The sequence below is a fragment of the Chiloscyllium plagiosum genome, unplaced genomic scaffold (assembly GCF_037043375.1).
Source record: "Chiloscyllium plagiosum isolate Xiang-an unplaced genomic scaffold, Cpla_swu_hap1 HiC_scaffold_51, whole genome shotgun sequence".
Lineage (NCBI taxonomy): Eukaryota > Metazoa > Chordata > Chondrichthyes > Orectolobiformes > Hemiscylliidae > Chiloscyllium > Chiloscyllium plagiosum.
Genome location: NW_028270189.1, coordinates 27,273,050 through 27,298,456, shown reverse-complemented (window position 1 = coordinate 27,298,456; position 25,407 = coordinate 27,273,050). Strand labels below are relative to the sequence as shown.

At 41.2% G+C, this 25,407-nt stretch overlaps 1 gene segment (V, D, J or C); it reads right to left on the bottom strand.

Annotated features, from left to right (window-relative positions):
• Positions 1–1,059: 1,059 nt before the first annotated feature.
• On the bottom strand, positions 1,060–24,164 carry LOC122546401 (Ig heavy chain C region, membrane-bound form-like). The segment is given in 9 exon segments: positions 1,060–1,442; positions 1,582–1,709; positions 4,510–4,839; positions 5,295–5,603; positions 7,548–7,859; positions 10,958–11,263; positions 22,352–22,399; positions 23,592–23,918; positions 24,046–24,164. Coding segments are annotated over 9 exon segments (1,818 nt in total).
• Positions 24,165–25,407: the final 1,243 nt, after the last annotated feature.

Here is a 25,407-nt window from a genome sequence, read left to right as displayed (position 1 = left end):
CCTTCTCTTTTCAAAAGCTTTCATAATTTTAGAACTGTCATCCTTCTTTGCAAGCGAGAAGTGAACAGCGCAACAATTCTTCCTTGATATACACAGCCAGAAACTTGTGTAGCATTCTTATAAATCTTCTCTTCACTCTCTCTCATCCATTCTATAATATGTCAACTCGAACTGCAGGCAATACTCTTAATTATAGTCAACCAAATTTCTATAGTGAACCTACTTTCAAATCTATCCCTTTAGAGATAAAGCTTAGAGCTTTGTTTGCATTTTTATTGCCTTTGGAACCTGTGGTGAAATTGTTAGTGACGGATGTAATTGTCTGAAATCCCTTTGATTGTCTCCCTCACTTAGACTGCATCTTTGAATAAGTGACCTGCACATTATTCCTACCAAGATGTAACACCTTACGTTTATCTGTGTGGATCTTCATTTGCTAATTATTTGAACTTGCCGTAAATTAATTAATGATCTCTTGCAACTTCTTGTAGTCCTCAGAATTGGCTCCGTTTCAACATTCCTTTCCAATTTGGTGTCATTGAATTGATAATTATTTTTCTCGTAATTAGATACAGTATTAATTTGCAGTTTTACTTTATTTTGTTTTGAATTTTTAGAGAGGTGCAGTAATCCACACGGTAACTATAACAACTAAATGTAGAATGACAGATAGATGAAAATTATTACACACACAGGACTAATTAATAGACTCTATTAACTTCAAGGTCAAAATAGGGAATTATTTTTTACACGAATGATATGGTGAGATTATCCGTAGTGAGATTATCCATCAGGCATATCGTGTGAAAGATGTATTTACATCAGTGGGCTGCATGGTAGCGCAGCATTAAACTAAATGACTGGATAAAATACAATCAAACAGAACAAGTGAAAGTATTTGGCTGAAAAAGGAGTAGCATGTGGGAAAGTGTATTATTACTGACTGGCCTTGAAGAAAGAATTAAGCAAACTCAAGATTAGTGCATATTCATTCGAGATTTATTACCCATTTCAGAAAGCATTTTTATCCAAAAGGTTTATTTAAAAGCTAACAGAAGTGAATATAATGGCTGGATGCCACGTTGAGACGAGAACACATGCGCTGTGAGCTGGGAATTTTCTGTACATTAGTAACAGTCTCAAGAAAGGGAATACAAAGGCTCATCAGAAAGGGTAGGCAACCATTCTGAGTAAGGAACAAATAAAAACAAAACAAACGGGCTTCAAACAACTGGGAAGCTACAAATTCTTCCAACCACAACCATCTCAAAGATATCAAAGTAAAAAGGAAAATCCATCAATAATTGTCTCAGTTACACGCTGATAAACGGAAGTAATCTCACTGTTAGAGTCAGCAACAGGACAGATTGGAGATTGGGAATTCGGAGACCTTGATAAGCAGATCAGGAAAATCAAAGGGGTCCACAACTCATTCACTTAACCTGGAAAAGAGAGAGAAAGCAATGACGCAGATATTTATGATCAGGGACTTTCAGATATAATGTTTATTCAATGGCACACTTAGAGATTTCACAAAACATATTGGGCTGCTTGGCGTGAGAAAGATGTGATTATTCTCACCTTCACCAGAGTGACGGCAGCGCTGTAGAAAATACTCAGGAAGAACAAGGTGATGAACGTGGAAGCAGTTGTCCAGATGTTGCTGTTATCATCCTCATAGTCTTCAATCCAAGTGCGATCTATTGAATCTATGAATATAAAGCCGAGAGAACGCATTTAGATTGTTTATTGATCCAGATCAATCTATCTGCATCCAAGTCATGTAATTGGAGACCATTACATCTTCATAAAGCAGTCAGGTATTTCTCAAGTGTGACTCTTATCTGTATCTATTAGTGCATTATTGACTCAGCAAGAAATTACAAATACTAACTGCACATGTTCTTTCTTCATTGTCCATGTCAGAACGTTTTAAATTATTTTTCTTTTCATCTATTATTTAAGGATATTATTATTTGAGGAATGCTTATTACGAATGATGATTTTAATTATTATATTATAAATATAGGCAGTGACAGCACTTTAGTTGAAAATTGTAGCCATCACTGAATAAAGGTTCAAATGTGATTCTCATCTTTTATATTGGTGACCAATTGCTTGGCAAATCATGAATATAAGTGACATCACAGTCAGGACATTGCTTCATATTTTAGTTTGTAGGATCTGTATATTTAGGAATAAGTTTTTGTACGTGTGTCCCTTAATTTATTTGATCTTCTGCTTGGTGTGTTTGGTTTTCCTTTAATGTTTGTGTATGTGGTTATGAGAGTCTCTTACTTCACTCTAGCCCATGTTGGAGTCTGTGCATGAATAAACATATTCCTGTTCCTTTACTGCTGGTGTGCTCATGTGTTTGTGCAGCTAAAGTTTGGTTTTTCCCAGTGTGTAAGCATCATCATGCTAATATGCCACTTCGTTGCTGCCTATGCTTATCTTGTAATGTCTTTGTGAGTGTTCACTTTTCATTAGTGCTATCTAAAATGTGTGATTATGTGTCTGTTTCAGATCCGACCTACACTGGGTTATTTTCATGTTTATGCTTAATAAATGTTAGCATGCAATGTTATGTTTTCATGGATGTTTATATTTATATGATGATGATTGCTTGTGTGGCAATCTTTCCCAAACCATCTCCTGATAAGCTTGTTTGTGCTATTGTTTGTGGATACTTGCTGATCCTTGTGCCCATTACCCTTATTGAATAAACGCCCCTCTATTTGTTCATCTATGCACTTGTGTGTCTGCATGTGAGACTCTGAATTTGTGTGTGCGTGTGATATTGTATACATGCTGATCAATGTGGTTTAAAAATAACTAATTCAGCTGCCTCTGTCATCGTATGTTTGTGATTCTGAAAATGGGAAAATAATGATATTAATGTTTATCTCTGTGCACTTACGTGCCTGTGTGAATTGACATGTGGGAGGACATTTTTCGGAATTTGTATCTGTGTGTTCATGTGTGTATGTCTGTACGCATTGTGCTGTATGAATGGATATGTATTCATGCCCATTTGTGTGTTACCGTGTGTCTATGTTTCTCATGGTTATGTGTGAGTACTCCTGTTCATTTGTGCAAATGATTTTCTTTTGGTGTATGTGAGTTTTTGTATGAGCTCAGGTGAGTGTTCAAGTACCACTTGCATGTGTGGCTCTGTGTGAGTATGCATGTGTGACATCTTATCTATATGCACATTTGAGTGTGCACATAAATATGTGTCATTACATGTGTATTTGCGATCATCTCTCTGCATCTGTTCTTATACCAGACTGCAATTTTCATTATTCTAATTTATTGTTCTAATTTTAATGCATTGCCCATAATTAGATTTGACCTTGGTGTTACAGGAAACATTTCCCATTGTCGTGCAGAGATAAGCGTTTTATGAGCAACTCTTCTGTTGCAGTGATAGAACTTCTGTCTCTGAGAGAAAAGGCGTGAGTTCAAATCCCCACTGCCTCAGAGATAACATTTCTGAATATGTTTATGAGAAAATGTCTACTTGTGTTCCGTATGTGAAACAAAATGATATCAGGTATTCGAATACCAGAATTGATCCCATGTGCTCCAGAAAACTGAGACAAAACTATGGAATTCAAACTGGGACGATGCAAACACCAGTTTTTCATTATGGGAATCAATGTTATCATTTGTTAACAGAGCCAAGCGTGTCTAACTTGCTTCAAAGGTATTGTTTTGCATGGGAATGTTAAATCTTTGGACAGTAAGCAAGAAGCTGACTGTTCCTGTTTGCAACTGGGTTACATTACAGAGGACATCTACCATGAAAACTCTGCACAGGGAGCAAGAGGACAGACCATTCATCGTTCCCCTCCCCTCTGCCCAACAACAACTTCTCTGTTGATTCTCTTTGGTGTGAAAGTGAAGATACATTCTGTCAACTCATGCGCTGGCGCAAGATCCCTGGCAGTTCCCCAGAAACAAAGCTTACATTCAAACTGCTCGGCACTCTTTACGATTGGTATGTTCCAATCAAATTTAATTTTAAAGTGTCTTAAATTTACATTTCCAATTGGTGCAATTTGGCAGTTTAACACTGACATGAACTTTGTAAGAATGTCCAATCGGGGGAATCAAAAACACCAAGTTCAAAACTCGTGCCCTACTCTTGACATAAAATGGACATTGTCAGATTTTGTCACAGAGGGATTTAGGATGGATAAGGTACTTGGTGGAATCCTGCAATGAGTGAGCTTTACTCTATCTCTGACCCAGGGTGTATCTGAGCAGGGAACATTAACTGCACAAGACACTCATCCTAGACCTGTTAATAATCCACTTTAACTACACAGATGGAATGTAAGTCAGAGTGAGAAACAACTAATTCAGTATTTAACTCACAACTGGAGGAAAAAAAAAACACTTCATTACTTCTGTTGAATTATTAAATGCAACTTTGAGATTTTTATTGACATGAATTAACAGTGTCCATCAGTGCAAGTGATATGTTTACAAAACTCGGTTTACCGCTGGATTTATCGACTGTTCTGTTGATGATCTTCAATGGAATCGCTTCATGTCCCACCACACAGGAGTAAGAAGCACCGCTGGCCCACTCCTCCGCTGTAATGGATAACAGGCTGTAGATGAAGAAGGAGGTGTTGTCACTCTCCGCTATCACCTCGGTGTTCTTGTAGTTACTGGGATTCACCGGCTTGTCATTGTTTGTCCACTTGACGAAGATCTCTCGGGGAGAGAAACCTCTCGCCAAACAGGTGAGGGAGAGAAACCTCTGAGCGGAGATTTCTTCTGTTGGTGGCAGGAGGACCGACACTGATGGCTCCAGCGGATTAATCACTGCAGAATATTTGAGACAAATATAAATCAACCAAAAAAATCCTGAACCAATATCACAATTTCACTAAATATTAAAATACGCCATGTTTAATTTGGGATTTATTCACTTTCGTTTTCTAAAGGAGCAGTATGGTACACATTCTGTTCAGTAAAAAAAGGAAAGTTTAATGTGAAAGTTGTCTCCATGTTTCCAGCCCACAACAAGGGCATTCTGTCCATTTGTCATTGCTGATGGTGACATCACAACCCAGGCTTCTTCCCACCTTATCTGACTTAATCAGAATACAATATCCTTTGGTCCATCTTTTTCTGAATCAGCTACTTAGCTATCCTGCCTTCAGATGCATCATTAATGCTCCCAACGGTGTTGGTTCATTTCCAATCAAAGCCTGTCATTGATGTAACTGGATCTGGATTACACATAGGATCCTTTGTGCTTTAATCTCACCGCTCACCTTTCTCCTTGTGGATGGAGTCTCTCAGCGGAGTTGGCAGATTCTGATGGTACACCACACATTCAAAAGTAACGCCACTCAGCCAGGCTTCAGTAGAAATGTCTAATTTGCTGATCACGCTGTCGGGATTCTGTCCAGGCTGCTCAGCAATCTCTGATTTCAGAGGCTTCTTTTCTTGTTTCCAGGTCACATTGACTCCAGAAGGAAGATTGGACACAACGCAGGTTAACGTCACCGTCGCCTCCAGTAAGACTTGTTCTACTGGCGGTGGGAGGATTTTAACGGTGTTAGGGTGGCACTCGGTATCTTCTATGAAACAAAAATCAAAGTCAATGAAAAATGCCCCTTTCTGATACAAACAGCCAATCCTCAGATTACTCCTTCACAGGGTGAAGACACCACCTTCAAAATGGCAACTCCAACTATTCTGAAACGATGCTTACTATTGTTGATGTATTTTGATCTGTGAAACATTTGTGATTACCTAGGACATACCCTGTGTAATTATTCCGAAAGAACACTGGCTTTGTAACAAGTGAAACCTGTGAAAAAAGTAAAATCATCAAAGATACCATCATGTAACCCATGGAATGACCTTTCTTTCGGAGTTTGTCTCTCACTTAAGACCATCTATTGATACTTGTGACAAGAGTAATCTGAATATAATGAGTTCATTTCCATGTTCATAACCTTTAGGTGCAAGTGCTGCTGGTCACACTGACTGCCAAATCACATCCCAAATTTTGGACAGATTATAATAAATAATTATTATTCTCTTTGCAGAGTTCTAAAGTGTTCCAGAAGCAGTGAACAGCCATGGAAATTCTGTTCATTATATTTAACATGATTAAAAATACTTTGCGTTATTGGTGTGATGTCATTCTCTAATTTATGTCATTGTTCCTCGTGGGCTGTGTTTGGAATAGATCTGAAAACAAGACATTGAGTACAGCATTGGATATCGGGAAGGACACCCATCTCCTTAAGTCTTTCCCTTCATTCAGTTAGTTCATAACTGGTCTGTACTTTCACTTTATTTACCAAGCTGCATTTTTAAATTTCTTCATAGAGCAGGAGAGAAAAAAAACAAACAAAAGCGTCTTAAATTAATCTACAAACGCGATGGAAATGTCACTAATTTTATAGACATCCACTACTCACTGTGTAAACATCGCCACCCCAAACCAGGCTAAATCAGCCTGTCTCGAGTTCCTAGTTCATTCATCCCTATTGTAGCATTCCCACCAGAATTTATTCTCCTGCCTCATCCACTAATTACAGAGAGCATCTTAAAGAAGCTCAGTGAGATCACGTTTATCCCAGTTCATCAAATGTGATAGCCACTTGGTCTGTGGTCTGATCCCATAAATAAAGTTAAAGAGCTCAGTACCAGATAAAAATCGATGTCGTACAATGTCCAACCAACAGGTTATTCCTGAGCAGGGAATGAAGAACTGAACGCATTTTGATTTATTTTCAAGTAAGGGTCACTGGATATTTTAACCACGTCAATTTGATAGAGGATCAGAATAAGGCTGTTCGGCCAATCCAGAGTTTAGATCAGAATGATGCTGGAAAAGCACAGCAGGTCAGACAGCATCCGACGAGCAGGAAAATCGACGTTTCGGGCTAAAGCCATTCTCCTGCCTCCTCCCCGTACTAAACAAGAGCCGGTCTATCTCTGGCTTGAGTACACACAATGGCCTGGCCCCCACAGCCCTCTGCAGCAACATGTTCCACAGACTCATCACCCTCTGGCTGAAGAAATCCCTCCCCATCTCAGTTCTAAACGGTGCCCCTTTGACCCTGAGACTGTGCCTTTGGGTCCTAGTCTCGCCTACCAGTCAAAACATCTATTCCACATTCACTCGACCTCAGTCTCTCAGTATTTTCTATGTTTCAATCAGATATCTCTCCAATATCCCCCTCCACCCCAAACTTACCCTTGAAGCGGCTACCAGGCAAGGATTCAGCACTCTGAATGCCTCTCCCAGCATGGTCAGGCAACAAACTATTTAACAAAGCTCACTGTCTCTCTATCTATCTTCAACAGAGAGGAAACCTGCTTTTCTGACTTGCCAAAAGGTTGAATTATGAGCAATGCTAATGTAACACTCAAACTGAAATGAGATACGTGGCATGTTGGGAAACGAGAAGCTGTACCGAGCTGTTTACTACGCCTGATAAATTAGTGTGTTTGATTCACATCAGAGTTCAGAGTGATTTGTAGCTCTCTCAGTCTGTGTCTCTTACCCTGGAGTGCGGTGATGTTTTTATTTTGAGTGTTCTCTCCATGAGTGACCTGGCAGGTATAGACCGCACTGTTGTACCATTCACCATAAGGGACCATCAGCCGACTCGTCACCGAGAAGTTCCCGTTCGCCTCACACACGGGAGACGTGAAGAAGCCAGAATCCAAGCGTCGGCCATTTTTCAACCAACTCACGGAGATTGACTTCGGATGGAACTCGATAATTGAACAGACGACGGTTGCAAACTTGCTGCTTGCGATTTCTTCACTGGAGCTCACAGTTAGGAGAAGAGTTGGTGCGAGAGGACCTGTACCTTTAGGAAACACATCGCATACATTATCCGACGAATTTCATAATAAATACAATCAGTTCTCATATATCAAGGTTTCTTGTGGTTAATGGACACAGGAATCATAATTGTGCAGAGTGCTGGAGAAGCTGGGATCCACACAGAAAGACCAGCAGGACAATGTGAAAGGCTAAAGTTAGAGGACACAGCAAGGGAGTCAAGGAGGCACAGAAACTATAGGCCGGTAACATCAGAAGGGAGATAGCAACGTTGGATGGTATTCGTTTTAATGACAGAGTCTGATGAACAAGGCAGACGAATTACTGGCATAAATGAAGATATGATGCCGTTGCTGTCACGGAGACATATTGAGAGCCGGGCGGGAGGCGCTATTCAATATTCCAGGATTTAGTGCCTTCAGGCGAGACAGGGAAAGATAGAAAATGATGGGGGCGGGGGTGTGCGGTACAGATGTTGCTTCTGTCGCAATTCTGACAAGAGTATTTTAGGCTGTAAAGAGAAATGAAATCATGGATACCTCCTTGAACAAAGGCAAATGGACAGTACTTCAAAACCAAAATACAGCAAACATAACTACTGGGAGAGCACGATAGACCTTACTATTGGTCCAAAATACCAAGTGCAAATACATGGGCAAATTTCAGAGACATGTAAATTAAATAGGGGAATGAGAAAAGAGGTTTTTAACTTCCTCAGCATAGGCTTGGATATTCATTTTGTCAAAAATTTAGAGGGAGCACAATTCTGAAAATGCCCCCTGGAGAATATTTGAACAAAGTATGTGTTTAATACAGTGAATTTTAATCCAGACCTTGCAAGAGAGGGGTGAACCGGAACTTAACTTTAGGGAATGAAGTGGACCCAATGGGTAAAACAGCAATGGTGGAGCACTTTGCAGACAGTGATGGTAAATCAGTTGGATTTCAGATTGTACTGCAAAGGAATAGAAATTGGCCCAAAGTTCTGAAAAGGGGAAGGACAGTTTTACTAAGATCAGGTAATGACTTGACCAGAGTGGACTGGAAGCTGACACTTATTGGTAAATCTGAGTCAGAGCAGTGTGACTCATTTCATAAAGAGATAGGAAAATCACAGGGAGGACATTTCCCAGGAACCCACTGCGTGGTACCAAGAATGCAGCGGGCTCTGGACACCAAAGGGCATGGAGGGGGAGATAAAGAGAAACAAGGGAGGCTTCCGGTCTATACTGAAATCTCAAAACAATAGAAACTAATATAGAGTACAGAACGTGCAAGGGGGAGTTTGAAAGACAAAGGAATTAGAAGAGCAAAAAAGACCATGAAAAAATAATAGCAATCAAAATAAAGGAAAATATTTTTAAAAGTTACAGACTCATTCATAATAAAAGAATTATTCGGGAAACAGTAATGCCCATTAAGTGTTATTATTGGAGTGGAGCCGGAGGATTTGGTTGTGGTCAAAACGAATGTGTTGTGTCAGTGTTCACTAGGAAGAAGGACAATGTGGGGACAGAAATCATGGAGGGGTATTGTGATGTACTTTCAGAAATTAGGACACATGACGTGATGTTCTGTGTTGTCTTGCTGAATGAAAAGTGGTTATATTTCCAGGGCAGATGAAAAGTATACCAAGTGGTTGAGCGATGCAAAGGATGAAATAGTTGGGTCGCTGACAATAATTTAGAATTCCTGTCTGGCCACAGCAGTTGTACCGAGTGAGTGTAGATCAGCCAACGTTGCACTGTTATGCAGGACGAAGGAAGGGATAAATAATGAAAACACAGATCTGTCAAGCCAGTCCCAGTGTTAAGGAAACTATTGAAAAGTGAAATTAGTCTTCATTTGGAAGAAAAATCAACAATTTTCAGCACGGGTTTATTGAGAGGAAGTCATGTGTAACAATTTGATAGTAGTTTTCATAGAGATGACTCGATGTCCATGATGATAGCAATAATCAGAGCCAATGGGATCCGAGTTAATTTGACAGATTGGATCTAGAACTGGCTGAGTGATGGGAGCAGGGGATAATAGTCATCGGGTGTCTGCGTGACTGGAAATCTATGTCTCCTGGTGTTCTGTAGGGATTGGTGTTGATTTCCTTGCTATTTCTCTTACATACCAATGATTGAGATTCAAATTTAGGAGGATTAACCAGTGAATTCACAGATGAAATGAAAACTGTCATGTTGGTAAATCATGAGCATAATGGCTTTAGATTGCAGGAGGATATAAAAGGGTTGGTTGTATGTGAAGAGAAAAGTTGCAAATGGAAATTATTCTGAATAAATGTAAGGTGATGTAATTCGGCAGAAGAATCTGTGAGGTATGACGTTTTGAATGGTGGAACCCTGGAAAGGCCTGAGGATCTTTGGTGCATGTACCCACCGATCCCCTATCGTACTGTGTCGTCTGGATAAAGAGGCTTAGAAAGTGGGAGGATATTTGCTTTTATTAGCCTAGACATTGACAATGAAGAGTGGTGAGATGATACTGGAACTTAATAAAACACTGGTTAGGCCATACTGAAGCGTTGTGTGCATGTTATCGAAGGAATGCAATTACACTGAAGGCAGTATTGATGAGATTTGCCAGGATCTTGCCTGGGTTGGAGGGTTTTAGTGATGAAACTAGTTTAGATGGACAGGGGTTTTCCTTGGAGCAGAGGAGAATTAGGGAGAAGATTATCATGATGTCTAGAATTATTTTAGGCATAGACAGGGTAAACTGGATGAAACCTTCCCCCTTGATGAGAGATCAATGCCTCAGGGGCACAGGGTGAAAGTAAGGCCAGGAGGTTCCAAGTGGATCTCAGGGGAAAACAAAATCAAACAGAGGGTGGTGTTAGCCTGGAGCTCAGCACCGATAAGTCATGTAGAGACTGAGCCCCTCATAATAAGTATGAAGTATCCTTGCAAGGGCAAGTCACACAAGGCAATGGATCATGTGCTGGCACATGAGACTGGAATACTTAGGTGGCTGTTATTGATAGGCGTGAATTGGGTGGATCAAAGGGCCTTTTTCCTGTGCTGTATAAGGTGATTCTGTGAAAACGGTTATAAATAATGCCTTATTTATGTTAATCACAGATGATCTGTTTATCTCAGTTCCCACAACACGTACCTGGACATGGCATTTCTTTGCTCTTGTGTGTCCCGCTGTGTTGAACCTCACAGGAGATTTTGCTGGGGCAATCTACCGCTGACCCGGGCAGGGTTAACTGGCTGCTCAGGGTATAGGTTCCCTTCTTGTTTCTCACTGATGGGTAAGTCTTCAATCCAGTCGTGATTAGCTCCCCACCTTTCTTCCAAGTTACCTTGGTGACGTCAGGGGAATAGTCCATCGCCAAACAACCAAAGATCACAGAACCGGTGTTGTGCTCCTGACAGGAGGAGACCAGGCCATAAAGCGTGGGGGGAGACGGTGTCTCTACAATAGAATGACCAATTGAGCATGTTAGTTTCTGTTAATTTGACCTTATCAGTTACTCAAATGTATCCTCAGCTGTCAACGTTTGCCAGTATGCTCCCGCTGAAGTCGACAGCATAACTGGGGTTTATTTTTGTTTCCTATCAGTTGCTGATCATGATCATTGGTTCCCTCTTTAGAAACATGCCCTCGACCTTGACCATTGCCATATAATTTCGGAAGAAGAACATCCTGATCCCACCCCAGTAACTGTTTGAAGATCTCACCAACTGACACTTTCACTGGATTGCTGTGAAGAGCAGAGAAGGTTCACAAACTACAAACCAAGGAAATGCAGATTCATCGAAATTCTACAGTGTGTGCAAACAGGCCATTTGGCCCAACAGGTCCACACCCACCCTCTGAAAAGTAACGCATCCAGACCCATTCCCCTATCCTATTATGCTACAGTTAACCCTGACTAATGCACCTAACCTCCCAATCACTGAATACAACATTTGCAATTCCCCCAGCTTGCACATCTTTGGACTGTGGGAGGAAACGCACACAGACATGGGGAGAAAGTGCCAACTCCACACAGACAGTCACCCGAGGCTGGAATGGAACCTGAGTCCCTAGCACTGTGAGGCAGCAGCACTAACCACGGAACCAGCGTGCTGCCCCACGAGGTGCCGTGCTGCTGGAAATACCCAACAGCTGGCAGTACCCCCGGAGAGAAATCAGAGTGAATCATAGAACATAGAACATTACAGCGCAGTACAGGCCCTTCGGCCCTCAATGTTGCGCTGCCCTGTCATACTAATCTGAAGCCCATCCCACCTACACTATCCCATGTACGTCCATATGTTAGCCCAATGATGACTTAAATGTACTTAAACTTGGCGAATCTACTACCGTTGCAGGCAAAGCATTCCATACCCTTATTACTCAATGAGTAAAGAAACTACCTCTGACATCTGTCTTATACCTATCTCCCCTCACTTTAAAGTTGTGTCCCCCCGTGTTTGCCATCCCCATACTTGGAAATCAGGCCCAGTGAGCCTTCCTCACTTATCAATGCAAGGCAGAATGTTCTCTCTGGGAGGAAGGTCACTGCAGCAGCAGCACAGGCAGGAGCTGAGCACTGGGACGGGGAGGATGGCTGTCACGGCTGAACTCATGCCAATTGTCTGGAAGTTGAAACATCTCATTTACAATTCTCTGAATTCTGGAGGCCTCTGAAAAATGGAGGACTATTAAGGTTCAGAGACTTTGGAATGTTACAGCTGAGTATTTACGTAAATATGATTTGAGAAATGAACAAGTAATCTGTAACTTTAATAACTATCAAACTGACACACAGTTCACCACCAAACCTCATCTTTCAGACTAACCACTGCACTTATTCTGTCTAGACCTAAATTCCCACTCACATTGACAAACCCTACCCTGCTATACACCCATTCATGCCCGGAACACACAACCCCTATCACACGAAACACATCCAAGGCAATCCATATTGGTAGTGTAGCTGAGCAGAGAGATCTCGGTGTCCATGTACATAGATCCCTAAAAGCTGCCAGCCAGTTTGATAGAGTTGTTAAGAAGGCATACTTTGTGTTGGCTTTCATCGATAGAGGGAATGAGTTTCAGAACCACGAGGTTAGGCTGCGGCTGTACAAAACTCTGGTGTGGCTGCACTTGGGAGTATTGTGTACTGTTCTGGTCACCACATTATGGGGATAATGTGGAAGCTTTGGAAGAGTTCAGAGGAGGTTTACCAGGATGTTGTTTGGTACGGTGGGAAGGTTTAATGAGGAAAGGATGAGGGTCTTGAGGCTGTTTTTATTTGAGAGAAGAAGGTTGAGAGGTTACTTAATTGAGACATAAAAGATAAACAGAGAGTGGACAGTGAAAGTCTTTTTCCTTGAATAGTGATGGCGAGCAGGAGAGGACATAGATGACAGATGTCAGAGGTTGTTTCTTTACTCAGAGAGTAGTAGGGCCATGGAACGCACTGCCTGCAACAATAGTACACTCGCCAACTTTAAGGGCATTTAAAAGGTCATTGGATAAACATATGGATGAAAATGGAATCGTGTCGGATAGATAGGCTTCAGATTGGTTCCACAGGTCAGCGCAACATTGAGGGCTGAATGGCCTGTACTGCACTGTAATGTTCTATATTCCAGATGGACATATGATCTCAATTCCTTTCACTCCTTTACACTGCTGCCTTCCTGCACCTGGCCCATGGTGAATCTGGCCCTGACTGGACCTAGCACCATCATTTTCACAACCTCTGACAAAAGCCCACTACCCAAAACATGACCTCAGCCCTTGATCACTGACCTCTCACCTTACCCAAGTCAACCTGTGCACATTGCATCCCAGCTCCTTTCGCATCTGTGCTTTACCACCCACCATTTTGCCAGACTCCGAGCTTTGCATTTTGACAACACGTCCCCCTGTCACTTCATTACAGTGACCCTCCACCCCCGAAACATCCTGGCACTCTGCCCATCTCTGCACTAACCTGCCTGGCATGCTGCTCACCTCTCCATAAACCAGCCTGGCACTCTGCCCACCTCTGCACTAACCAGCCTGGCATCCTGCCCACCTCTGCACTAACCAGCCTGGCCCACTACCCACCTCTACATAAACCAGCCTGGCACACTGCCCACACTACACTAACCAGCCTGGCACACTGCCCACCTCTGCACTAATCAGCCCGGCACTCTGCCCACCTCTGCACTAACCAGCCTGGCACACTGCCCACCTCTGCACTAACCAGCCCGGCACTCTGCCCACCTCTCCACTAACCAGCCTGGCACTCTGCCCACCTCTGCACTAACCAGCCTGGCACACTGCCCACCTCTGCACTAACCAGCCCGGCACTCTGCCCACCTCTACACTAACCAGCCTGGCACTCTGCCCACCTCTGCACTAACTAGCCTGGCACTCTGCCCACCTCTGCACTAACCACCCTGGCACTCTGCCCACCTCTACACTAACCAGCCTGGCACTCTGCCCAACTCTACACTAACCAGCCTGGCACACTGCCCACCTATGCACTAATCAGCCTGGCACACTGCCCACCTCTGCACTAACCAGCCCGGCACTCTGCCCACCTCTACACTAACCAGCCTGGCACACTGCCCACCTCTGCACTAACCAGCCCGGCACTCTGCCCACCTCTGCACTAACCAGCCTGGCACACTGCCCACCTCTGCACTAACCAGCCCGGCACTTTGCCCATCTCTGCACTAACCAGCCTGGCACTCTGCCCACCTCTGCACTAACCAGCCTGGCACACTGCCCACCTCTACACTAACCAGCCTGGCACTCTGCCCACCTCTTCACTAACCAGCCTGGCACTCTGCCCACCTCTGCACTAACCAGCCTGGCACACTGCCCACCTCTGCACTAATCAGCCTGGCACACTGCCCACCTCTGCACTAACCAGCCTGGCACACTGCCCACCTCTGCACTAACCAGCCTGGCATCCTGCCCACCTCTACACTAACCAGCCTGGCACACTGCCCACCTCTGCACTAACCAGCCTGGCATCCTGCTCACCTCTCCATAAACCAGACTGGCAAAGACAGACCTCCTGCATTTCAGCTCAAACTACCCCTCACCTACCAAGCACAATTCGACCAAATTATCCTGTGACCATTACCATTTACCTTGATGCCACCTTGCTAGACAGAGTGCATGCAAGCTTACCCAGCAGCCAGCCAACACCTCACAGCCTACCAGCCCAAACCTTCCCACATGCCTAATCTAGCCCCTCACTTGCTCACCACCTTCCAACTTTAGCCTACTCCACCATAAAGTCAGTGAGTCATAAAGTCATACAGTACAGAAACAGTTCCTTTGGTCCAGCTCATCCATGCTGACCAGAGTTCCCAAATTAAACTAATTCCACTTGCCTGCCTTTGGCCCATATCCATCCCGACCTATCCAGTTCCTGGAGCTGTTCAAATGTCTTCTAAATGTTGGACCTATCTCTGCATTTACCACTTCCTCTGGCAGTTCATTCCAATGTTTTGGACAGTTACAACATGAAGCCCCAACTCCTGCACTCAGTGCTCTGACCAATGAAGGTACATGTGCCAAACGCCTTCAACACACTAGCTACTTGAGACAACGCTTTCAAGAATCTATGAGTCTGGACCCTCAGGGTCCTCAGTGTTCAATATCACTACCCAGTGCCTTACCATGAACTCTGTAAGACTCTATGAATCTGGACCCTCAGGGCCCTGTGTTCAACATCACTATCCAGTGCCCTACCATTAACTCTGTAAGTTGTGACCTGATTTGTCTTCTCAAAAAGCAACACGTCATATTCATTTAAATTACATTCCATCTGCCTCTCCTCAGCCCATTGGCCCAGGTAATCAAGATCTCATTGTACGTTTGGATAACTTTCACTGCCAATTATACCACCAATGTTGGTGTTACGTGCAAACTTACAAACCATGCCCCATTCAATGTTTTCATGGCTTTCAACCAATATTGTACCCTGTTTGCCTTTCTCCCACATAACCGGAGCATTTTTTTAAGGATTGAAGGAATCTATCTCCTTATTGAAATCATTTAATGTTTTGTCCTCAATCAATTTCTGTGGTGGAGAATTCCAAAGGTTCACCATTCTTTTGCTGGAGAGTAAACAATCAGGTTCAATATTATCGGTGTGTTGGGAAGACTGGTGAGCAGCAAGATTAATGATGATCCCATGAATGGAATAGCCTTCTAGAGGGGCCGCGGGGCCTTCTTCAGCTTCCAGTTTGCATGCTGACATGTCCCTTCAGCAGCATGTTCCAAAGCTGTGATCCTTGAGGATAAGGGCGCACATGCATGTAAATGCTTCAACTGAAAGCTCTCCTCCAAATTAGACTTCAACTTGACTCTCAACTATTTCTCTGCCGTTTCCTCTTCCTCAATCACAGCCATGGGACTCACTTCCTAACAGCTCTGTGAATGTGCTAATACCACACAAACTTCAGCAATTCAAATAGGCTGATGATAACTGGTTTCTCAAGGCGATATAAAAAGTCTGACACTTCCACACCTGTCTAGAGATTCAAACAACCACTGGAAGAATTGAAAATTATTTGAGGCACTTGTGTGTCTGCACAAGATGACGTGGTTTCCTTTTGTGTGATTTGACTGTGTTTTCACTGAATGAACAGAGCTATTTCTTAATCATGTAATAGGAATGAAGCTTCCCTCATTTTTAGCAAGGCAATCACACACTATATTTCCTTATTCCAGGGAAGTATAGTGTTAAATTAATGAAATATGATGATTGGGATGTTTCAATTGGAAATTGTCGGAGATTGAAAGTTTACTTTCATGAGCAATTAATTCCAGCCTCATTGTTTCACAGTACTCACAGGAATGTCTTTCAGAAATGGTGTCTCCCTTTGTTACGGGCAGTCGAATCAGTAAATCTGGCATAGTTTTTGCTTGTTAATCAAAGGTGTTGAAGAGTTTTAGCCAAAGGGAGACCTGTGGATTTAGCTCACAGATGCTCCATGATCTAAGTAAGTGGTGGAACAGCTCGAGGGGCTGAGTGCCCTTCTCTTGCTCCTACCTTCCTATCATTGTGTCATTCATTAAGCTAGCACTGGTGGTGAACACTTTTTATTAAAATATTTCAACAAATTAATTGTTTCACACATGCTGTAAAAAAAACCTTCAGTTGATTATTTGGAACGGGATCATTGACATTCTCTATCTGAGTGATCAAAATAACTTCCACCCAATTACAGCAGCCACTGCGCTCTGGAGTGTGTTGTTACTTCATCATAGTTTCTTGTGAAACTACAGCTCGAGATCAGGGCGCTCCAATTTAATGATTCTCTGATATTTAATATCTCTGAACATTCAACTTTTTTCAATGAAACAACAAACTTTAAATGCTAGAAAACCAAAATAAAGACAGAAATTTCTGAAGAAACTCAGCAGGTCTAGCAGCTCCTGTGGAGATAAGGCAAGGTTAACCTTTCGCATCCAGAGACCCCGCCCCCCCTTCGCCAAATTGTTTTCATGTTTTTGGCACAAGAGCTCACACCTGTTGAGATAAACAGTGATTACGTTGGCTTGACTCCTGTTGGAAAAAGAATTCTTAGCAGAGGTACTGGATGGTCTGAGATAGCAATTGAAGACCAACTGAAGAGCTATCACCATCTGATGCAAGTGTTGGATTCAGCAGAACTCCCACCGTACTGAACAATCAAATTCAGCTACAGCACTGGTTTAATATAAAGTAAAACAGCCTAAGCCTAATCTCATCAAATATGCTTCGAAAATGATTCATTCTGGATTAGTTATAAATGATATTGTCATAACAGCAAGTCAAAAGTTGGGAGTTCTTTTAGCACTTACTCCATTAACCCCAACTAGCGCTGCCCAAAAGCTTGTGAACAAATATTGATCTGGAAAAAGCTGCTAACCACCAAACTTCTGTTTAATATCTAAGAGACACAAGTCAGGACAGCGATTGAATAGATTTCATTGGCCTCTGTGAGTGGAATTCCAACAAACACCCAGACATGTCAATCTGCTTTCTTGCACTGAAGTAACCTGATAAGAGATTGTGTTACATACCTCTCTAACAGGTTGTGAGTGAACACAGGCCACCTGGCACAGAATCAGGGACTCTACTACAACATCACAACAGACCTGAACACAATGAGCTTGACACTATCACAGAGAACACAGCCCACATGTTTTGACAATACATAAACCATGTTAGTTATTATCACCTTCCAACAACCAGGGATTGTTCCAGAATGTTTGTACAATGAAAGTAACATTTCAACATTTATCCAAGAATGCTTTGACAGCAGCTCCAAATTGTTCAAACTCTATAGGAACTACAGAGGAATAAATCTAGGAATTGCATTGCCATCAATTCACTGTCACTGGATTCCAACCTCGAACTCCCTTCCTCTTTCCCCTGTGAATGTTGCTGCACCAGACGGTCTATTTAAAGATTAAAATGTTTTGAAGTGTAATATGACCGTTGCCAGTGACATTAAAAGCTGATAATAGGTTTTCAAATAATAAGATGCAAAAAATTCTGATTCTACATTGTGCCACGGAATATGTCCTGCATAACTGAGGCACAAAGAAAATATGCAGCAAATATCTCTTGTTGCCAACAACCAATTTCAAAACTCTTGCTATCTGCCTTTTGTTCCTGAAACGTTCGTTCTGATTGGAACAACTTAGTCAGGGCTCTCAATTCTGAGGCACCTAATCGAATATTGCATTTCTGTCAGATAAAAGTGATTTTGAAGCGCGAGATGAAATTGAATTGTCTGAGATTCAGGTATCCGAACTGGACAATTTACAAATGGTCAGGACCATTGACAAGTTAGTCAGACATAGCACTGAAACAAACTGCACAACAGACTTAATCCTAGAGGATACATTGCTCAACTCCTCACGTCAAATATATTCACTGTAATTGAACATTCATCAGAGGAACTAACCAGAGGATTAATGTGAACAAGAATGTGTTCACAATGAACATAAATAACCACTGAGTTAATAAACTTAATAAGTCATTGTATTTAACAAAATTATTGAGGTGGGAAATATCGCCAATTAAAGCACAGATCCTGAGGAAATGGATTATTCTCTAAATTATTTTTACATATTCTTAAAACGTTCCTTGAACTGTGGAGATTTTGCATGCACTGCATAAAGTCAATACTGCATTCCAGTGTGGAAAGCATTTCTCTGGAAGGAATTAGGGCAAGGTCATTTTCTTGTTAACTGCTTTTAATGAACGAAAATGTTTAAAAAGGTATGAATTGAAAACATGCTTCTGTCTGGAGTTGCCCAATTTAGCGGATGTCTAAGTAAATGTGGGCACAGCTGCCTCACAGATCCAGGTACCCAGGCTCGGTTCCAGCCTCGGGTGCCTGCCTATGTGGAGTTTACACAATCTCCCCTGTGTCTGTATGGATTTCCTCCCACAATCCGAAGATGTGCATGTCAGGTGAACTGGTCATGCTGTATCGTCCATCGTGTTAGGTGCATTAGTCAGGGGTAAATATAGGGTAGGGGAATGGGTCTGGGTGGGTTACTCTTCAGAGGGTCGGTGTGGACTTGTTGAGCCAAATGGCCCGATACATACTGCAGGAAATCTAATCTAAATGGTTGTCACACTTAACTAATGTGAGCAGATTCCTTCTGATCGCTACATTGCAATAAATCGGTCAAGTATATTTATTAAAATAAATATTACTCTATTTTCAGTGTCTGAATAAACAATGTGCTCTGTTATCCTCTAGTTCATGTCTTCTGCAAATTTGTGAACTCTGCATCCGTCTGAACACATCGATGTAAAATGAATTCTCTGCGTTTGCAGCAAGCACTCCCATGGTTTTAAGAGTAGGGTTCCTACAATATTGAAACAGGCCATTTGGCCCAACAATTCCACACTGACCTTCTGAACAGTAAGTAGCCCAGCCAGACCCATCCCCCCTAATTTATATTTACCCCTGACTAATGCACCCTAACCTACACATCCCTGAACACTGTGTGCAATTTAGCACAGCCAATCACCTGACCTGCATATCTTTTGGACTGTGGGAGGAAACCAGAGCGCCCGAAGGAAACCCACGCAGACACAGGGAGAATGTGCAAACTCCACACAGGCAGTCACCCGAGGGTGGGATCGAATTTGGGACCCTGGTACTGTGAGGCAGAAGTGCCAACCACTGAGACACCATGCTGCCCTGCGAGGTCATGAGTGGATTATTTTAATTCATTCGAAATTTGGCCTTGGTCACATAATTCACAATAGCAGTTGTTTCCAAAAGAATGACTCTTCAGTTGATATATTGTTGTAAAATGTAACTATTTATTTAAAATGCACAGATTGGGAACACCTAAAGTACTGTGCAGATTAAATAATTCAGTTAATGTTTTATTTTTATCCTGTAAATCCAGTTTAATCAGGGACATAACAATTAATTAACTCAAGTTACGTGTGAAACTGATCAAAGCAGTGAAACTGACCTGTTCTTCATAAAATTGAGCAGAATTTCCAAATGGTCTTTGCCAATGATCTTTTCCAGCCAGAAAAATATGTATGTAGTGTACAGCGGAATTGAAAGATGTTTCTTGATCAATTATAACACAGTCATGGCATTTTTGCTCAAGAGCAAGAACTATTAGAACATTAGACTTTTGGAATTCTATTTATATTTCTCTATGAATTGTAAACTGTTTAAAGACAGACCTTGAGATTGAACTAGATAGTGGAGTTCTGAATTTGGATCGTAAAGCATGGATTAGATTAATCCTTAATTATTACTTTTAAGTAAAAATGGCGCCCGAAGGTATCTGTTTTCCCTTCATTTCTAAAACCTTTGCGATTTGCCTTTCACTTAATATTAGGCTTTATGAAATTTCACCTCGCATGCTGATCGCATTGAATGAGGAACCTGGAGCGGTTCACTGTCACCAACCGTGTTAACATTGCAAAAACAATGTAGAAACCAAAAACAGTTTCCCAAATATGCAGCAGAACTAGCTCTGCAAACATTTTCAACAGAACCAAGAACATGATGTAACCTCACAAAAAAAAAACAAATTGAAGTCTAACAAACCTGCTCAGAATCCAGCAAACTAATGATTAAATTGAATAGAAATAACAAGTCATAACAGCAGCCTTGTTTGTGAGGGGACTTAACACTTAAAGCTGTAACGTTTCTGGCAACAGTTCAATTTATTTCCGACCTGTACACCCTTCCTGATCGTGACAATCTTGTGCAGCGCACAGTAGAGCGGTTGAAGGCATATATTGATTAATCACTTCATGGTCAAAACAAAATTACTGAATGGACAAATATTACCACATTATAATTTTAAGTTAGTTTTAATTACTTAATCTGACCAATTCTGCAGTTTCAGATTTTAGTCCCAAATTTTATTTTGAATGAGGCTACTCAAAACAAAATTCAGTTAGTTTACTATTAGAACTGAGTTTTCTTTTAAAAGTCAATGCATTAAAAACTCGTTTTTTTTTTCATGTCTCACACTTCCGGGTTTCTGCCTTAAGTTGTTTTTCAGACCGTTACAAATGGATGTAATGTTTTCAATCAAGCAGAGAAAAATGTGTCATATAAGTTTAACAAATGCAGAAATGATTCATGAAAAACCAAAGAACTTCACAAATATTGGTAATGAAAAGTAATCCAGAGAGTCAATCTCCTCACCAGAGAGAAAACACCGATTACAGAAAGCATGAAAACGCTGATCAATTTCACAAACTGAATAAGATCCAATCAACTCAATTCAACAGAATCAAGGAAAATAAAATCAGAATCCAATCAACTCAGAACAACAGATTTGAATGAAACATAATCAGAATCCAAACAATTCAATTCAACAGAATCAAATAAACAATTTCAAAATCCAATCAACACAATTCAACAAAACCAAGTAAAACCAAAGTCAGAATCCAATCAACACAGTTCAAACCGAATCAACTAAAACAAAGCCAAAATCCAATCAACTCAATTCAACAGAATCAAGTAAAACAAACTCAGAACCTAATCAACAGAATGCAATATAGCACCGCAAGAAAATTGTATGACAGTTTCTAACCTGCTTGTCATCAACAAAATTAACAAAATAAATGCGAAAATATAATCAGGGTAAGAACATATATTCAAGAAATTAATAATGATATTTTAGCATATTTTAATCATGTTCAGTAATGTCTCAAACATCTTTGAATTCTTAGCGTTTGTTGTTGATAATAAAACTCACAGTCAGGGTGTCACTGACATTAAACATTGTTTATAGCTGACTGATTAAGAGACATTAGGTGTTTCAAGTAACCCAGCCACACAGAATGCCCATCTGATCAAAAAAAGAGATACACCGAGTAACTGACTCCATTATCCCCATTGTAACTATTTGCTGAGCCTTAACTGAAGTCTGTAATCAGTCTGAACAAAAATCAATCCGAACCAAACCAAACTCAGCACAGAATCTGAGTTTCATTTAATTCAGAAATTAGTCACATGAATAGAAAGTTTTTAAAAAGTCACTAAGAAAGTTCAAGGGTCTTACCTGAAGTCACTGTCACCATGGTCCCTTGGCCCCAGTAATCAAGATCGTCACAGTGTTACATCCTCTGGACTGGGTCACACAATAACTCTGTATAAAACAAATCAAAAATCTACCATCATTTTAAATTTTCAGAACCACAGGCAAAATAAAGTCACGATAAATCTTCATCACATAATTGTGCTAGTGAATTCTGAACATTCTTGATTAATGTTAATACTATTTTATACTTCACAGAGTAACACATGAGCTGATTCTCAAAATCCCCAACTGGGGTATCGATAATTACCCAACACTTTTACAAATTAAAGAGTGATACTGGCATTAAACCGCACAGAACTAATACTGCACTGCAAGTTAAGACGGTTTGTAGAAGTAATCACTGACCAGTTTCAAACAATGGAGGCTGAATAGGTTTTTGTATTGGTCATAATTGCAGTGTCACCCCAGTTATATCACTGTGAGATACGTTGTGTCAAATACTATGACAGACTGTAAACTGTAAAATGCAGAGAATTTCTTCACTTCCTAGACAGCAGTGATTTAGACTCCTCTAAAAATGATTCAGTGTGTTATTTCAGCTTTTACGATTCATTGTATTTTGAAAGCTTGGAATACTTTTCCAGGTTTGGTCTGTATTTAACTTGACAATCAACACGAAGAAGGTAGAAAAAATTATACATTTGTACAAACTAGCACTACTGGATTGCGTTTAAATTGCATCTCACATTATTTCTCGCTCCTGCCATGGTAGAAATCATCAATTTGAGATAAACACTTGTCAGTGGTTTTTGTATGAGGATGTCGCTGTGCACAACACTGTGACCCACTGTAGTATCACAATGATGTAGACCAGTACACTCATTCTCTGTTCTTTACTCCAGGTCTCAATTTTCATTTGAAAGAGCCATTTAGTACTGATCATGTTTAGAATTAATGCCATAGTTGACATAACAATGAGCAGTGATTTCCTGAGCTGTCAGATATATTAAAACGAACATTTTGTCCGAGCATTTAATTGATGGAAGTGTGAGCAGTACATATGAGATGCCCAAAACATTGTCCCATTGTGTCAGCAGTTTGCTAGTTTAAATGATACATTTCCTCTTTGATAGTTTTGTAAGAGGCAGCCTGAGGTCTGCTTCAGATTGCAGTTGGTATAATTGCATTTAAAACTCGTACTGACCGTCAGTTTATGATGGAATTGACAAAATGTTCCCTCGAGCTGTTTTTGAACGGGTCCAGCCCTGGCTCCTCTCGCTGTGGTCTCTTGCACAGTAATAGATGGCGGTGTCTTCGATCTTCAGGTTCCCCATGTCCAACGCGAAAATGTTGTTTGAAGTGTCTTTGGACGCAGTAAATCGACCCTTAACCGCTGGTGCATAGTTACTGCTGGATGAATCATCGTAGCTAACCAGCCACTCCAGGCCCTGTCCGGGAACCTGTCGGACCCAGCTCATCCAGTAGCTGCCAAGATCGAACCCGCTGGTTTTACAGGTCAGTTTCAGGCTGCCTGCGGGACGGCCAGTCTCTGCCTCTGGCTGGGTCAAAACAACCTCCGACTGGACACCTTTAAAAAGAAAACAAATAAACCATGAGCATTAATGTTGGTGAAATGATGGCTGAGTCTTTTACATTCCTGCCGTAGACTAACATTGAGACAGTAACAAAGAGAGACTTGAACAACAAACACTCACCTGATAAGAAAGTCAGTAACAAACTGAGAAAAAGTGTCGACACAATCATTCTGATAACTTGTGGGAAGCGGTTCTGCTAAGATCTTTCTAAACAGATCCGACCCAGGAGTGTTGAATAACGGTCCAGTGCCCAGGATTTATATGGCCATCGGAAGGGGCAGGCTTACAGTTTCCGCATGTTGGTTTCCTGCTGGAGGCTCAGACTGGATCCTGGTATCAGCTTGTACAGCCCGAACACATTGGATCATGTCTTTACATGAGGTTCTGCTTAAACATGGACACATACACATCTTGGGATATTTGTTTTGCTGAATAGCTTCTTTGGAAGTAAATTTGAGTAGCTTCAGGTCTGTTTCACATGATAGTTGCATGTATTTTGTTTAAAAAAAACATTCAACTGGAAGTTAGCTCCCTTTATTTCTACATTCATTCACAAGCAGATAAAACTAAAATTAAAGTTCAAACATATTACTAGCTAATAAAACAGTTGAGATTTTCTTCCCTGGATACTGCAAGTCTCTGTCGCATTAAAAAATAACATGTAATTCATACTAGACATTTCAAAATTCAATTTAGTCAACTGAATACAGAGCGTGTCCAAAGTGATTATATTAAGAATATTCAATTAGAAGTTAACTCCCTTTAATCCTACATTCCACCACAGCAGATAAAGCTAAAAAGAACTTCAATAATATTATTAGCCAACAAAATGAATGACTTTATTTTTGCTGTCACTCAAAGTCTCTCTCACATTACAAAATAACATACCATTTCTAATCTGCGTTTCGAAATTCAGTTTCGGCAACCTAATAGAGAGCATGTCTAAAGTGATTATGTTCAGAATGTGAGTGTATGTCACTAAACAGTTTGGACCCGGAGATTAGAAGCGCCTCCTTACATTGCAGAATGTCTCTCCCTGCATTTTTTTTTCAAATTGCTCCGACACGAAAATGCCCAGTAAAGGAAAGCTGTGTGCCTGAGAAACAAAATGTGAGTCCGCAGTGATACATAACACCTAGGTAAACTTTTGAAAGAGCATCAAATGAACTAGAACAAGACAGTCCATAACTTTTTTTTTAAAACCCTCAACGTCTAAACCATTGCAGGTAACAGTCTGGGTACATCAGGAAGGTTTGGTTAAGTTAGAGAGTATTACAGTAATAATTATCACGAATGTAGGTTATAAACAGTACATTTCTCTGCTCACTGATAGCACTGACAGGGCAGTTAACTCATAAAAATCAGCAAAAATTCGCTGTTACAGTACACCAGTGTTAACCATGTATAAAGGGCCCACTCAGTTTTAATGAGATACATGAATCAGAGAATGGTGTAACAAGTGATGTGAGTTTGAACCAATTG